Below are 15,530 nucleotides of genomic sequence, written 5' to 3' on the forward strand. Positions count from 1 at the left end.
TAGTCAGACATTCATAACTCCAGAATAGTATGACTATGAGCTCCTCTACCAGTGAGAGCACTTCAACTCTAGTTCTCAGGAACTGCAGAAAACGTAGCCAAACAGACCTGGCTGCATGTATTCCAAAAGGCAGTACGGGTGTGGTTAAGGGTATGAAATTCAAGGTGTTTAGAGGCTGGGCTCTATTCCCAGCCTTGATCAAAGTAACCTGGTGCAACCTCTTGGAGAATTTATTTGTTAAACATGAGGGTAAAAGTTGTTAACCCTACTGCAGTCAGTAAATATGATGCAGGCAGACACATACTGAGTTTTGTGACCATGGCACACTGATTATTAATGCAAGAAAAGATATTTTGCTGTTTCATTTTCCTTCACTCCATTTTTGTCCCCACCCACAGCTGGCATTGCCTTTGAGTTCAGCCATCAGACTTCCTTTAGAAATTATTTTTTCAGCTTGCTGAACTGGAATGCCAAGTTTAAGGTCCATATAGTCATGCAAAAAATATTTTAGAACTGAAACGTTACTTTAAACACAAGACTTACTGCAGTAGTAGCTTCAGGACTGCTAGCTGCCCTCCAGCAGCAGCTTGAACATGATCATAGCAGTACTAGAAATCTAGATATAAGGAGTAGGAGCTTCTCTGCAAACACATAACATTAAGGTCCACTTGAGGTAACATACATGCTCTAAGTACCTTGTGAATTATGTGTTTCAGTGTAGTGATCTCCACACTGGACATGCATAGGAGGCAGTATAAATGGATGTTGTCTGGGCTGAAATAAAAGCACAAGATAGAAAAGGATTAGGAACTCAGTTTGCTGTAGTTTTTGCAAATGAAATATAGGAAAAATGATTCTCTGCCCTCTCCACTGAATACTGCTTCTTCCTACCCAGCCAAACACACATGCTCAACATGTGTAAATGCTTAAGTTTTGTTAGGGAGACCAAAACTGACCAGCTAGATGCGTTCATAGCAAACCACTTCAGAAAACAACATCCGGATTCCCATCTCACTTAGAACATTCAGAAGTTTACTGAAAGCCCTGGTCCCTGTAGAATCAAAACAAACAAAAACCAACACCCAAACACCTAATCAGGTCAAAAGCTGAAGAGAGAACAAACTCAGGGACCTAGAAGCAGCATCAGCACAGATGGGCTTAGAATCCAACTGCAGGTAACTTGAATATCGGATTCAATGAAGAAAAGCCTTTTTTAACAAAACAAAGATCCCAGAGTTCAGCACTAAAGCAGTAGGGTTATTTACAGGGAGATAAGTCACAGCTGAAGTGATTCCACTTTTTCTTAAATATTCCACTTTTTCCATCGGTAAACTGTTACAGTTTGCAATTGCACTTCACCACCTGCACTGTAATGTCTCAACTGGTGCTGCTGAGCAGAATTTATGAAAGTATGCTTTGATACACAAGGAGAGCAGGGAGAGAAGGAAGATGCTCTTCTCTGTCCCTTCACAACAGAACAAGGGATTGTCATCTAAGCTGATTTAAATAGTTCAAACTATTCTGTGGATAGGAATTCTGCAGATGCCCAAGGCCAAAAAGAAACTCCAAATGACTTCACTTTGCATGCACATGCACACTGTGAACATCAAGCAACAGTTTGCCACTGAAGAGGGGGTGGGGAAGGGGTTAAATTTACATTTTCTATGTAAACAGGGAGACAGAATGAAAATCAAAGAAACTGAATGCACATATGAATTTTCGCATTTGAAATGGTTAAACCAGAGCTAGAAGATAACAGGAAATATTTCTGCTAGATGAATTACTTCTAAGGGTATAAAAACCTACTCTCACTGAACATTTTGGGCAAAGGAGACTAATCCTGACAACCCACATAGGAACAAATCAAGATGTTTGAAAGCCTAGAAAATGGAAAAATGGTGGGTGGAGGAAACATGCAAGGAAGGAGAGAGTTACTTCTACTGGAAATTTTTAGATCTGGAGCAGATAGTTGCCTTTATTATACAAGCAGACAGTATCGAAGCTACCTGCATATCTGCAAATGGTCTGGGCTTTTTTTCCTCCCTTTCTTTCTTCTAAACTTTCTTTTGTATTAACAGTATTAAAAGTTTTGAGGTGTGGAGAACTTCAATACCCAACTTATGGATCACTTGGATTAAAAAACAACAAACAAACAAACAAACATGACATATATGGAGAAGGTTTTTCTGTGAAAAGAAACTGTAAAGTGGCCTTAAAATAACAAAGAGGGGGTTGGACTCGACCTCTGGAGGTGCCTTCCAACCCCTACGATTCTGCAATTCTGTGACCACCATTATGTCAAAACGATATGAAGGGCCTTACTGTGAAAATAACAAACAGGATTCTCAGTCAAGTGGTACAGCCTCACTCCAAAGATTCCACTTCAGTTCCCATTTATGCCTACTGATTTATTACTACACAAGACAAGCGAATATGCAGGCGTATAAAAGTGCATACAAAGCAGAAAACAGACAGGAGGGCTTTCTTTTCTTTTTTCCTTTTTCTCCTCAAAGAGAATGGCTCAAACAAGTTAGCAAAACAATTACGAACACATTAAAGTTCAACACAAATGGACAGGAGCCCCGTTCAAGTTTTAACTGACAAGCATATCTCATTTTGATCCTCCTTTTTATTTTTATTTTTTATCTTGTTGCCCACTTCAAAACAAGCAAGCAGTGGGATTTGGTTTTCCTCTTAACAAGTAGATTGCTTTTTTCTCTATCTACCAGAGGAATGCTCTCTCTTTCACTTTGTGATATATCTGAAGCTGCAGAATAAGAACACAGAGCACATTTCATTTCTTCACTTTAATTTTTTCATAGCCACCTCCAGGGGCCAAGCTAGCAGATACCAAAAATACGTTAGGTGTACTTAAGAGAACATAACGCACAACCACTGTGTATTGTATTAAAACACCCTAGAAACAAGCAGAGAATGAAAGGACAAAGAAAGCTAAAGCCATCAACAACAGGTTTCCTGCAAATGGCTGGGAAACACAAAATGCAACTTTTAGAGCTAATGGGCTATGCATACGCACTCAGAAAAACAGCCTGCACTGAAATCTGCAAAGATAAAATTATCCTAACATCAGTAATGCCTAGTCTTAGTTTTGGAACATCTCTGCTAGCAGTTATCACGTCCAGAGGACATCAAGAAAACATTCCTGCCCTCGTAAGCTTTCTGCTCACTATGTACCAGTGCTATAAAGGATCACCAGTGCTACTACTCTTACTTAATGGGTTCTGAATTACGGTAAGAAATAATAACATACTGGATGTTTAAATTAGATCCAAAAAAGTGTCCTTAGAACTGACCAGGCCAGAGGGGGGATATTATAGCAGATATATTTTATTTGATCAAGATTTCAGGAAAAAATGTGGTGTATTTTTATTTTTTTTTGGTCAGAATTATAATATTTATAATTTCAAATGGAAATGAACTGAGTGAAAAAAACCAAAAACTAAACAACTCTGAAACAGATTCCTGGATTAATTATAAAATTTTACTTAAAATCACTGTGACTTTCTACAGAGAATAAGCTCTCGAGACTAAAAATAGAGTAAGCTGAGTAAACTAAACGTAGATCTTATACAAAAATCAAGGAATTGATAAAACACAACTAGCTGTAATATTAATGCACTGAATTGGTCTCAACATATTCAGCAAAAGATGGCTCACGGTATTTCTAGGCTGTAGAGGGCTGCTTTCTTTAGATACCGATTATTGAATCAATCCAGTAGAAAAGTCTCTTAGTTTCTGCAAAGCAAGTAAAAATGTAGTGCCTTGAAGACTGTAATTTTAAGAGAGTCAGTGGTGATATTATCCAGTTAAACTAATCGGCTTGGGCAGCCACACCCTTGAGACTCATTCCAATCACATTGTCTACAAGAAATGATTTTATGCGTTTATTTGAAATTTAGAAAGTATTCCATCTTACACAATGTCCTATCTCATCAGAAGTGGTACAGACATTCTTAAAGACTCCACCAAAGTACATACCAAAGACGATCTACTCCAAGTAGGCCGTCGTCGGATAGGGGGAGGAGAACTTGATTGTCTGTGGAAGCAAAAGTTAAGAGAAGTGCTCGAGTCTACACTCTTTCAATTCTAATTATGGAATGAATGGGAAAAATGAGACATGAAGAATCTGTAAATACTGCTCATTTATGAGATTAAACAAATGTAAATAAGATGAAAATACTTTACATGTTTCTTTAAATACAGTATTCCAATTCCAAAACACACATGCCCTTCATTGATTATTCTATTTAGCTTACTTGGAAACACAAGAAAAAAGAACAGTGGCTTGAAAATGAATCAAACAAAAAAGTCTCTTAAGCAATAAAAATTGAACATGTCATACAGGCACAGTCTCAGATGACTTAAAGCAAACACTAAAAAATAATATACAATTTTATGAAATTCAAAGCAATCACTCCAAAGCAATGCACACAGACCAGGAAGAAAAAAAGGCACTGGTTAATACCAGCAAGACCAAGTACAGTGTTAGAATAGCCAGGTGCAGTGGAAGGAAGGAGAAATGTGGGAGAAAGAAAATGAAATAAGAAATAATTTGAAGGAGGCAGAAATATAGTGCTTACGTGAAGAGAGGAAAGGTGGAATTTCTCCTCCTACAGTTTCTGATCTGGTGAATGATGTTATGTGCAATTAGAGGAAATGCACACAGGAAAGCAAACAACTACAATTTTAACACAGAGGTCAGGAAAATTACTTGGCTAGAAAACACACATTGGCATATGCAGTCATCAATATCTGTGGCCCCTAACGCAGAAGCTGATACCACATGAGAACATATGAGTGGTAGGAAGGAAAGCAGTTCTAGTAGCAAAAATACATTCAAACACCAGTTATTTCTTGCACTGATCTCTTGATGTTCCTTATCTTTATTAATTCAAATATCTGAAACTTGTGTACAAAGCTGATACACCCAGTTCATCATACTCATATACTTACAGCTCAGTGCTCAGAAATAACCATGAGTAAAAGCTATTGCTTCTGCTGTTTAGATTATTAACTGAAATGGAATAGTCTTCCTTGCTGACCCCAGTAATTAGCTCTAAAGGGGAAATAATTCTCAGACAATGGATAACAGAATTTTGTTTTCTTTTTTGACTGTCACAGGGGAGATAAATAGAAACTTCTCTGAATTCACTTCTTCTCAAAGTATTAAATTTAGCACTGGACTATTGAAATGCATTATACACCGCTAATAAAGGCTTTTCTGGTCATCTGCTCAACTTCCAAGGGTAAGCATTATCTGCAATCTAATCAACATCTTTTTCTGTATGCAAAGGTATCACCACATGTAGCTTACCCTCATCAGTCTCTCCAATACCTACAATTTACCATATGTTTAAATATTGCGTGCATATATAATTCTAAAAAGTTAGACCTCCCAGTCATCCCTTCATTACTGGCTTTATTTTCCAACTGACCAGACTGGATGTCCAGCTCTAATTAGAGCTTTTGATGAGACTTCTTCATAGTTTACTAGCTGTCTAAACTTAAGTTTTGCAAAAGATTCCTGATCACACTGCTATACAAATCTGGCATATTTTGAAACACTCACAAAACTCTAGACTTATTAAAGCTAAATTTGTCTCAAACTAAAATTGTCCATGTGCTGGTATAAAAGAAGCACTCTTGGCTAATAAGCATATTTCTGACTTAGAACAATTAAAGTCTTATGAATTCCTCCTTCAGTTTGAATGAATACACCTGTGAGAGAGGGTGAGCTCATGACCAGTTTTTTACTAAGTGCTCAAAGCAGAGCCTGTAAATGACTCTGGGTTCAGATTTAGTTTCTGCTGAGTTGTGCTTGAATACCTATGCAGATGAACTTTCCCAGGTTTCCTCCCTGCTTGGTGAATGTAAGAAGCAGATAAATTATGCTACCCAAATTAGAAGAGGATATCCTGTGTTTTCCACCAATCTTACTTGTTAGATGCACTGCACATCCTTAAAATGCTACTGTAATGCGTATTTTGGCATGTTAACATAAGTCACCTTTCAATCCAGTTTATACTAGCACTCTGCGTTGTTATGAACAACAGCAACTAAAGGCTTCAATTCATTATTCTGTCAGATTTGGCTGTTCAGTGAGCAGTACCCAACAGAGCTCATACATCAAGTCTCTGGGGGCTCAGAAAAAAAATCTATATCTCATTCTTCTGCTCTAGATGATGGTTAAATCAAGAAAGAAAAAGCAGCAAAGTAAAGCAAAGTAAAGCAGAGTCACACGAGTGACTAGAAAAAACAACAGACCCAGACACGCCAAAACTTTGAGCACTTCCAAAGCAGGGTGTCAGAATATAATTCTGAGGAAAGAGTACTCACTCTGTGCAGATTTTGTTCTGTTTGTAAAACTTATGTCTTGCTGCAAAGAGCCGCGAGATATATTTGGCATTTTCAAGATCATCCTTTAAATACAAAGAAAAAAAAAGATGAAAAAATGTACATGATTGTTTATTTTGTTATTCTTACCAAGAAATAACGAGAGTTCTACAAATCCAACTGTAGTAATGCTTAGTAAGGTCTGTCATGTACAGAACCTGATTGCCAAGAACATGCCTAGTGCCCTCAAGAATGTTTAAGGCATTGAATTACTGAAGTAGCATGGCATGCCTTTACATGCAGGCTCTTCACTGCTAAGTCACAGAGGAAGGAAAAGAGCGACAACAAACAAAATGGCTGAAAGTTATTGGTTCGGTTTCTGTGCTGGCCTGGTTCAGTGAGAAGTAGATGATTTTAAGTGCAAAACAACACTATACTCTTCAAGCTCCAGCACATGCACGTGTGGTAGCTTGTCTGCTGTTTCTACAGCTTCTTATGCTGCTACTGACATGCCAGCATGAAAGGCAGTGTTGCACCATGGATGCTTCACTGAACAAGCACTTCAGTTGGTTTTTTTGCAAAATTCCCAGCATATTATTACTTAAGTATGTTTAGAATTAGAGTTTAAAAGGTTTAAAGGTTTTTAATAAATACGCTTTATATAAGCAGATTTCTTGATAACACTGATTAGATCTTTTTCTTACTGTGTGAAAGAGCACATTCTCTTCTTTGTTGATCAGCTCTAGAACAATTGAAGACTTGTTATGTGCAATATTCCCAATGTCATTCCACCTGTAGAGTAAAAATATGTGGTACAGTTTGCCAACACATACATTCAAGCATTTCACAAACACATTAAGAATCCCTTAGTCAACATTAGTCTTCCTTTATGGGAAAGCTTTTTTGTAGCTGCTTAGTGGAAAAAAACATGGCCAGGATAACATGAAAATCAAGCTCCAACTCAAGGAGAAACAGATTTTTCATCTCTTAACCTGAAGCAGGGAATTTAAAAGCTCTCTTTAAAAATACTGACTTCAGGAATCAAACAGAAGGTACCCTGAAAACATGTTAGCAATACATACACTGAACACCAGCATTTGTGTATTGCTTGACTACAACCAGATGGAATTTTGCTACCCCTACACTGCCATCGCTGCTATTTCCAACTCTCCTACAGAGACAACTCTTTCTAAAGATGGGTAACATGTCAACATGGTTACATAGGCTATGTGTTAATACTTTGTTTAACATTCACACTTTTTTTTTTCTTCTAAGTAATTGTGAGGTTACACAAGATCGGAGCTATAATCTTCTTACAAATAGCTGACAGACAGACACACTGGCGTACATTGCATGCAATCCTTGGGGATGGAAAGGACTTGTTTGTTCTGTTTGCAGCATGCATTCCTCTTCATGTCATGGCAGGATGCTTGGAGTGCATATTTTCAAAAGTAAGGATCCCAGCACCAGCTATCATTTCTACATTTAAGGAACTTCTTGCTTTGGACACTGCATTTTAAGATGTCTTCAGAATGTCACAATTAAAAGAATGATCTAACTTCTTCGCAGAATTATACATGTAAAACATCAGCCATATGGAAAAGAGAGACTTGACATTTTCAAAGATAATCATTTAATGTCCGTTTAAGGTGAAAACAAAACAAACAAAGCTAAGCAAAACTAGAAAACCAACACCCTCCTTGTTCAAGTCTGCTATAAGCCTTAGTTTGTGATTTAAAATGAGTGTACTTTATAAACTAATGTTCAGGTTCATATCCTAACAGCAACAAGGACTAGGAAAAATCCACTCCATGTTAACATCAATATTAATAGAAATACTCAACAGTAGCAGATTTCTTGCAACGCTTTCATACATAAGAATTTTTTCTCAGTTACAAAACCCACAAGAGAAGGTCAATAAAAAGGCTTTAGTAATTCTTAAAACCCAAAACAGTGGTACAAACATGTAAATGACAGACATAGTTTTCAAAACTGCAGTGAGAAAATTCAGCTCTTTTAGTGGGATACCTAAATATGGTAACCAGATTTCAGAATCGCTGAGTGCCTAGGCTGCCAGCAGTGAGGTTTAACAGATTTGCATTCAGATGCATCAAAGAAGCAGACACAAAGGCAAGAAAAGAAAAAGGATCAAAGCCCTGTAAGTAGAACATGATACACGACAGACAACTACATCTTTCTTGCCATCAAACCCATTCAGGGACATCAGAAATGATTCTTTATCACATCCCTTACGGCCAAAAGGCCAATGCTGAAAACAGTGAGGTGACTACTCCTTAGTGAGAGGATTGGCACTATTGAAGTCACGTATTTAAGTAAGGAAGAAAAAACCCACACACAGAGCTCTGAAAAGAAGATCACTTTAAAGGCAGAAGTCCCTAGCTTTTACCTATAGATCACAGTTGTCCTTCCAATTCTGTTTTTTATGAAGATTCCCATGAAGAAAATACCGAGGTGTATGTCATTTCCATGATTATCCTGCACAAAAAGGGTATATATTTAGATTAATCAAGAAACTGGCAAAGGCATAGGTAAGAACACATGCTGAACTACCAAACAGAAGCCATTCTTAAGGATGAATGCAAGACTAACCCTTGACTAACCTATAGTTTGCTGCTATTCAGGACTCTGATTTTCATTATTTCAAAGCAACTAACACCTAGGTGGATTTATTCTGTTGATAAGTGAGAACAGATTAAGGCTAAGTGAGCCCAAGGTTCTCCTGCAGGTAACAACATAAACACCACAAACAGGCATTTGTTATGTAACAGCTCACATACCCTATAACTGTGAGTATAGCTATCTAGAATCCGTATGACTCCCAAAAGCAACAGTCCTCATTCACACTCATCATTTCTCCAGTCACCTGATAAAACACGGAGAGGCTTCAGAATACAGACCATACCTGGAGATGGAATCTATCTCAAAAAGTTTACCCATCACACTTCCTCATTCAAAGTATTCTGTGCAAAAGATCATAGCATGTCACTAAGATGTACTTGCTCTATCTTTATACAGATATGGCCTGCATTGCTTTGCAATTACTGCTTGAATATTCATCTGCATGCATCATATACTGTCCACAGTTCTTGAGATGCTTTTCAAAAACTACTGACTTTTTGTCTATCCATTTTCCTTGCAGGATCCCATATGCGCTCCTGTTGCATTTTACAGTATTTCTCTTTAAAATGCTTTTTTCTTTTTGCTAGAAAAGCTAAATTATGTTGAAAAAGATGTTTTTCTAACATTTAATCAATGAAACAAACTTTTTGCTAGCATCACATATAGCAATGGAATCATACTGAGCATGGCAGAAATAAGCTTCCAGTAAAGGGGAACTGACTACCAGTGCAAATTAAACTTTAAACAACCCCCTCAGTTTTAAGCATGTGGAGGACCTGTGTGTAGGTGTAAGAAATTAAGGAAAGAATAAAGTTAAAGATTAATAAATAGCAACTTAGAAAAATATAAAAGAGGTCTTAGTCTCCTATCACGTGAAGTAAGACCAGAATTGAGGTTTCTTTGTCCCAGTCATTCTCCCTCAGGAGCATCTCAGCTCCCCAAGGGAGCATGCATGGTAGGCAGACCCTGGCACATAACAGCCTTTTGTGTCAAAAGAATTTTGGTGGAGGGGAAGTAACAACAGTAGGACACCCTCATGCTTCAGTCTCCATTTAAACTACCAGAAATCATTTCATCTTCTAGAAGAGTGAAACAACTCCCAGGTCTTCTGGATGAACAAGGCAGATGTGTTACAAAGGTCACTGCATAATTGGATGTAGGGGTTTCTTTCTTATATATGCTAACATACCTTCACAGGGAACATTTCCTGTCCAAACCCATCAAGGCGTTCCACTTCATTGATGTACATTAGCTCAGCCTCTGCTGCTGTAATGCCACTGCAATTGGAGGAAGGGGTGGAATTTTACTGTACATTGCTAAGGTAAGGCGTAAAACACAGTTCAAACTATAGGAAGAACAAACTGAACCGATCCATTGTTCACTGCATCAAATGTTTTTCCAGGCTTTATTAAACATCAGGCTGTTGCACTGGACTGTATCTTTGTGTCCAGTCTTGGATGGCCAATTTGAGCCTTCAGAGTCCTAATTTGCACAAACAACATATGAACTCACTGAAGTTGTGTAAAATGACTTAAAAGATCTACATTTTTTATATTGGCTGCTCAAAAACAAAGGCAATAATCCAAGTTTTGAGAAGGTTCTCTTTCGTAACAGAAAACAAACCATCTGAAAACTTCTGCACACGTGTCTGCACATGCTCCTGTCACAGCTCAGGAATTCAGACAGACTTCAGCTCTCAAAAGCAGGTCAGAATAGATTGCAGGTTGTTCCAAAAGAAGGTCACAATTAATATTTCTCCTCTTTGCTCCTCCTTAGTACAGCTTACAAACAGAAATATAGGAACCGGACACTTATGAGAAACAGGGGAGAAAAAGCAGGTGGAATTTGTTCATAAGTATTTGTTGTTTGTGTTGCTGAAATAGCACTGAAGAGCACAGCGAGGGATGGAAATCTTACTTTTCAAATCTGTGAGTTAACCAAGACTGCACAAACAGCCCTGAGCAAAGATTGAATAACAGAACCAGGCCTATTCCTGGTCAGCTTGGAAGCTAATCCTTTGGTTGCATCAAAGACCCAAGCTTGTATTGAAACTCATACTGAGAATGGCCTTCCACTCAAATATTGTTACTTGCATCTTTAGAGCCTTTTTTTTTTTTTCCCCCAGTCATTTAATGGGGAATGTTACAGCTTTCATAAAGTACCCCAATTACAATTCAAATAATAGAACTTAAAATGTAGATTCACAATAGAATGTGAAAGATTGTTTCCAGTAACATACTGAGATTGTCATTTTTGTAGAGGTTTGTATACCTTTACCATCAGGACACCTAGACGAAACAAAAGAAGTCTATTTACAAAGGAAGACTAAAGGGCTAATATGTAGATTATTGATAAGTAACTGTGTATTTTAACTTTTCTACAAGGAGACTTAAAACCCAACAAGATCTAGTACATTTTCTTTCATTTTCACTGGGAGTATCTTAATGTATGCATCCTTCCCACTCTGAGAGAAAACACTTGAAGAGACCCCCCTGGACCACCCCTGTTCATGGGGTCTTTCATCACCAGGATTTAAATGAAACCAAACAGAAAAAGGAATCTACTACATAACAAGTAGCTTTACACATGTTCCTTTAATCTGATGGTGGAAATGCTCATTTATTTGGGATGGGATTCCATGGCAAATCTTTGTGCCCAACAGGCAGGTAATCTTTTGCAACACACTAATTAAAAATCCAGCTAGATGTAATACAAACATGGAGATAAGTTAGTTTACCACTGCAAAGAAAGGGTGAGGAAGAAGGAAAGTACATGAAGGTGGGTGACCTTGAAAAAAAAATAAAGTAAAGCTGAATCTTCACATATCAAGCCTACCTGTGAGTTCGGTGCTCTTGTGCAACCTTTTGAGTCAGTTCCTCCAGGACAGCTTCATCCTGGGTCCAGTCCTGTAAGAATATTAAGTAGCATTAAAAACTACTCATCCAAAGAGACAACACAATGCAAGGCAGGAATTCCGATGGTGTGTTTCAGGGTTGTTTGCTGTTCACACTGTTGCAGGCAGTTACAGAGATGGAGCTTAGCACCAACTGCACTGAAAAACCAGAACCCATGTTTGAGCAGGGGCTGCTGAAGACATGCATGAAAAATATCATGGTCTGAGATGGGGTATTTTGGGGGTAAAATGATACTGTCAAGAACAGTGCAAAGGTGGGTTTTTCCATTGCAAAAATCAGAACAGTCTGCAGAGCATGGATCTTTTCCTGGATAAGGACCAAACAAGCCTTGAAAAGCACTTGGAAATCTACAAATGAATACATACCTTCTAGAACAGACCATAATAATCCACACACTATGCAAACTGAACTCATGGGTATTTCCTGTCCTGCAGCCTGCAAGTACTGCCTTCCCCATATTAATAGGGATCAAAAACTTTGCTCTCTCTTCTGCTATGTAATGGAATTCACTTTAAAACTGTGAGACATTTCTGAGTAGATTTCTTTTTCTTTCAAAAATTAAATTATATATATGGTAATAAACATTCTGAAATAATTGGGAAAAACTTAATAAGGGAAGTCTGTTCATAAATTCAAGGTAACAAAAAGGAAGCTAAAACATTAAGCTCTTATATTTATTTTTAAAAGCCTTAAGATTGCATGTAATGTACTTAAGTACACTTCTTGTTTCTTGCTTAGTGGGGCCCTCCCTCTGATATTTGCTTCTGCCACAAAAATGTGAAAGTGGTAGCGCGCTAATGAAAAATGGCACAGTACATGCCTATGCACAGCTACACACCTGTGGGGTGTACTGTGTACATAACTTTGTTCTTTTCACTGCTGAAGAAATGCCATTTGACACACATTGTAGCCTCACAAGATCAAACAGTAAAAAGGTAGCTGCCCCTCCCTCATTCACCATCTCTCTTCACTAATGAATTTACGGCTGTGTTCTTGTTGGAGGCTCTTATTGTGCCTAAGATTTGCTGAAATACTCCCACTTGCTTCAGGACTAGTTGCACTTAGCAACTGTCCCTGAACTGTTGGTGAAGTATTTACTGCTATAGTACCCACTCCTCCCCAGAAGGGCAGAGACCAGAAGTTAAAGAAGGGATGGAGATGCCTAAAGAAACAGCTCCTGAAGGCTAAGGAAGCTGATACTTCACTGATCTTGTCAGATTTATTAGTAGTAGCATGGATGAATGGCTAGACACCACAGACGTAAGAGGAAAGCTTACCAACCACAACAACACAGCGAAGGCAATTGACTCGCAAAAGGAAGTTCTAGGATATTAGCCTAAAAAGTAACTGCTGAACTACATAGAAATGTGTCTGGAAATCTTATTTGGAAGCTTAGATTCTCCCCTAATTTATTTATTTATTTATTTTTTAAATAAGAAAAACACCATCAGTATATTGAAAGAACTTTGTAGGAGTAATTTATGAAGTGACAGCCTGACTACACCTTTCAGTCTGTACCTGCAGTTCATCATCTTTCCCACTTACATTACCATCCATAAGTTCATAAGCCATCAACAAAATCATCAATTACCAATTCCTAACAAGAATTCTTGTTGTAACAAGAATAGTTGAATAACACCTATTCCTAACAAAGAAATCTTGCTCCACTGGTCAGGCTAACAGAGGATCCTCAGTGAAAGGTCAATACCACAGCCCTCAATCTAGGTATAAAAGATCCAGATCTCTGCATATTCATTAATTTATCTTCTTCTTGCTGATCTTTTTCAGGTGACAATCAACTCCACCCACTAGCTTGAAATTGCACTTTCACATCAAGATACTGTGTAAACAACACCTCTTTAAACTAGAGAATTGACAAACAGCTTACTGCTTACTGTAGTTCCCATGCAGTCAAAAAGTGAAGGTAAATGGGATGAAATGCTTTAATTGTTCTCCTTCTGTCTTTCCACTTACTGAAGAAGGAAACCAGCTGCATAATTTCTAGGCAGTAACAATTAGGGCAGGGGAAGCCCATCTTACTTCCAAATTTTGTTTCTAGCCTGACAGAATTTCAAGTGCTTTTATTTTATGAAGTTTATGCCCATGTTCTGTGCTCATGGAGTTTCTGAACTAAAATAGCCTTAGTTCTAGATGATGGTGTTTCAATGTGATATTTATTTTCTCCTTTCTTTTAATTCATTCCCCCAGATGGACTCAATGTCATGGGTTACAAGTGCTTGGCATTTTTCACCATAGTTCCTGGTGCTATCAGTGACTTAAAACACTTTCCTCAGCACTCAAATCATTTGCTAGTTTCCCATTTAAATTTAAAACAATTTCACTGCACAGTCCCTGGAGGACGTTTTGAGAACTGATTCACTGTTCACTTCAGTTTAACAGTCAGTCGATGTAAATTCATATTCTCTTGAGCAAAGATTGCATGATTTGTCCTGTGACACAACCTTGTTACATCAGCAGTTTTTATATTCCATTGTTTGGCCATGGTACTAATGCTGCAGCACAGTTAATATACAAAAGTCTAAAGAGCTGCAAATTGTTTTTTGATTCAAATAAGTACACTTTTTTTGTTGACATTTACTCTCAGTGGAGACTTAGCAGGAACTGAAAAAGGGCTAGATTTCTATAGTGCTTATTCATCTAACTGCAATAGAGTATATTGCAGAGCAAAGTTTATTTCTGCTATTTCTAATTTAGTGCTGGTGCTTTTCCTTTGTTATCAACAAAGCCATCTCCGAGGCCTGGAGAAATTACTCATAAAAGACCACAAGACAGGAGGATAAGGAACTCACCATAGGAAACAAGACGTATTCTCGGAGGAAGTCATGAGATTCAAACTGATGATAGTCTCCAAAATCCGCTGGAAAAAACAAGACAATTACTCATTTTTGCCCTTTCTACACACATTAAGACCACACTCAGTCTTTGCGCAGATGCTTAACTTCAAGTGGGTGAATTCTCTGTGAAGCCACAACCCAGCACAAAGATTTCTGTTTGTACTTCAGCTTTTAACACAGAGGTCTGAAAATAAAAGTGCTATTACAAGAGATCAAATAACAGCCAACAAGCAATTTCTCTCTTTTGATCCTTTATATTATGGCCATATGCAGTGCTTAACCATCGGGAGCGCAAGAGGTTCTTTTCTTATTGTAACCTCAACAAATTAATACTACCATATGACAAGACCACGATACGCCTGTCTCTTTAAAATGGTACATAGTTTTGCTTCTCCAATGTCTCCAGTCCTGACCAGGCAAAAAGAATTTAGCCTACCTCTGATACAGTTCTACATAACCATATGAAAAATGCTTAATTTTACAGCCTAGGAAGTGAAGATCAACAAGTCAATTATATTAAAAAAAAAAAAAAAAAAAGAAAGAATTGTCAACAACCAACAGAGTTTCAAAACTGTAGAAAATGCTTCCTAAAGGCTAAACTACTAAATAAATAAATAAATAAATGAACAAATAAATAAGAATATATATCTGTTAAAAACACAACAACTTATATCAAAAGAATATCTTGCCGGGAGGTTTTTTATTTTATATTAACTGAAGGGGATCAAACGCCATCTACAAGATTCTTATATTATGGAAGGTGGAA

General features: G+C 37.6%; 1 protein-coding gene across 3 annotated transcripts in view; it reads right to left on the reverse strand.

Annotated features, from left to right (window-relative positions):
• Positions 1 to 15,530, reverse strand: part of PTPN14 (protein tyrosine phosphatase non-receptor type 14) — a 91,732-nt gene that overhangs the window by 15,900 nt on the left and 60,302 nt on the right. For all 3 annotated transcript variants that reach the window (XM_015857322.3, XM_015857324.3, XM_085542924.1), the window contains exons 5-12: positions 14,720 to 14,787; positions 11,830 to 11,900; positions 10,184 to 10,271; positions 8,762 to 8,850; positions 7,059 to 7,146; positions 6,358 to 6,440; positions 4,000 to 4,057; positions 696 to 774 (exon numbers count right to left, since the gene is read on the reverse strand). In XM_015857322.3, coding sequence (XP_015712808.2) covers positions 696 to 774; positions 4,000 to 4,057; positions 6,358 to 6,440; positions 7,059 to 7,146; positions 8,762 to 8,850; positions 10,184 to 10,271; positions 11,830 to 11,900; positions 14,720 to 14,787 — 624 coding nt within the window. The remainder of the gene's footprint in view (positions 1 to 695; positions 775 to 3,999; positions 4,058 to 6,357; positions 6,441 to 7,058; positions 7,147 to 8,761; positions 8,851 to 10,183; positions 10,272 to 11,829; positions 11,901 to 14,719; positions 14,788 to 15,530) is intronic.

The sequence above is a fragment of the Coturnix japonica genome, chromosome 3 (assembly GCF_054131305.1).
Source record: "Coturnix japonica strain WE chromosome 3, WE-NBRP24, whole genome shotgun sequence".
NCBI lineage: Eukaryota > Metazoa > Chordata > Aves > Galliformes > Phasianidae > Coturnix > Coturnix japonica.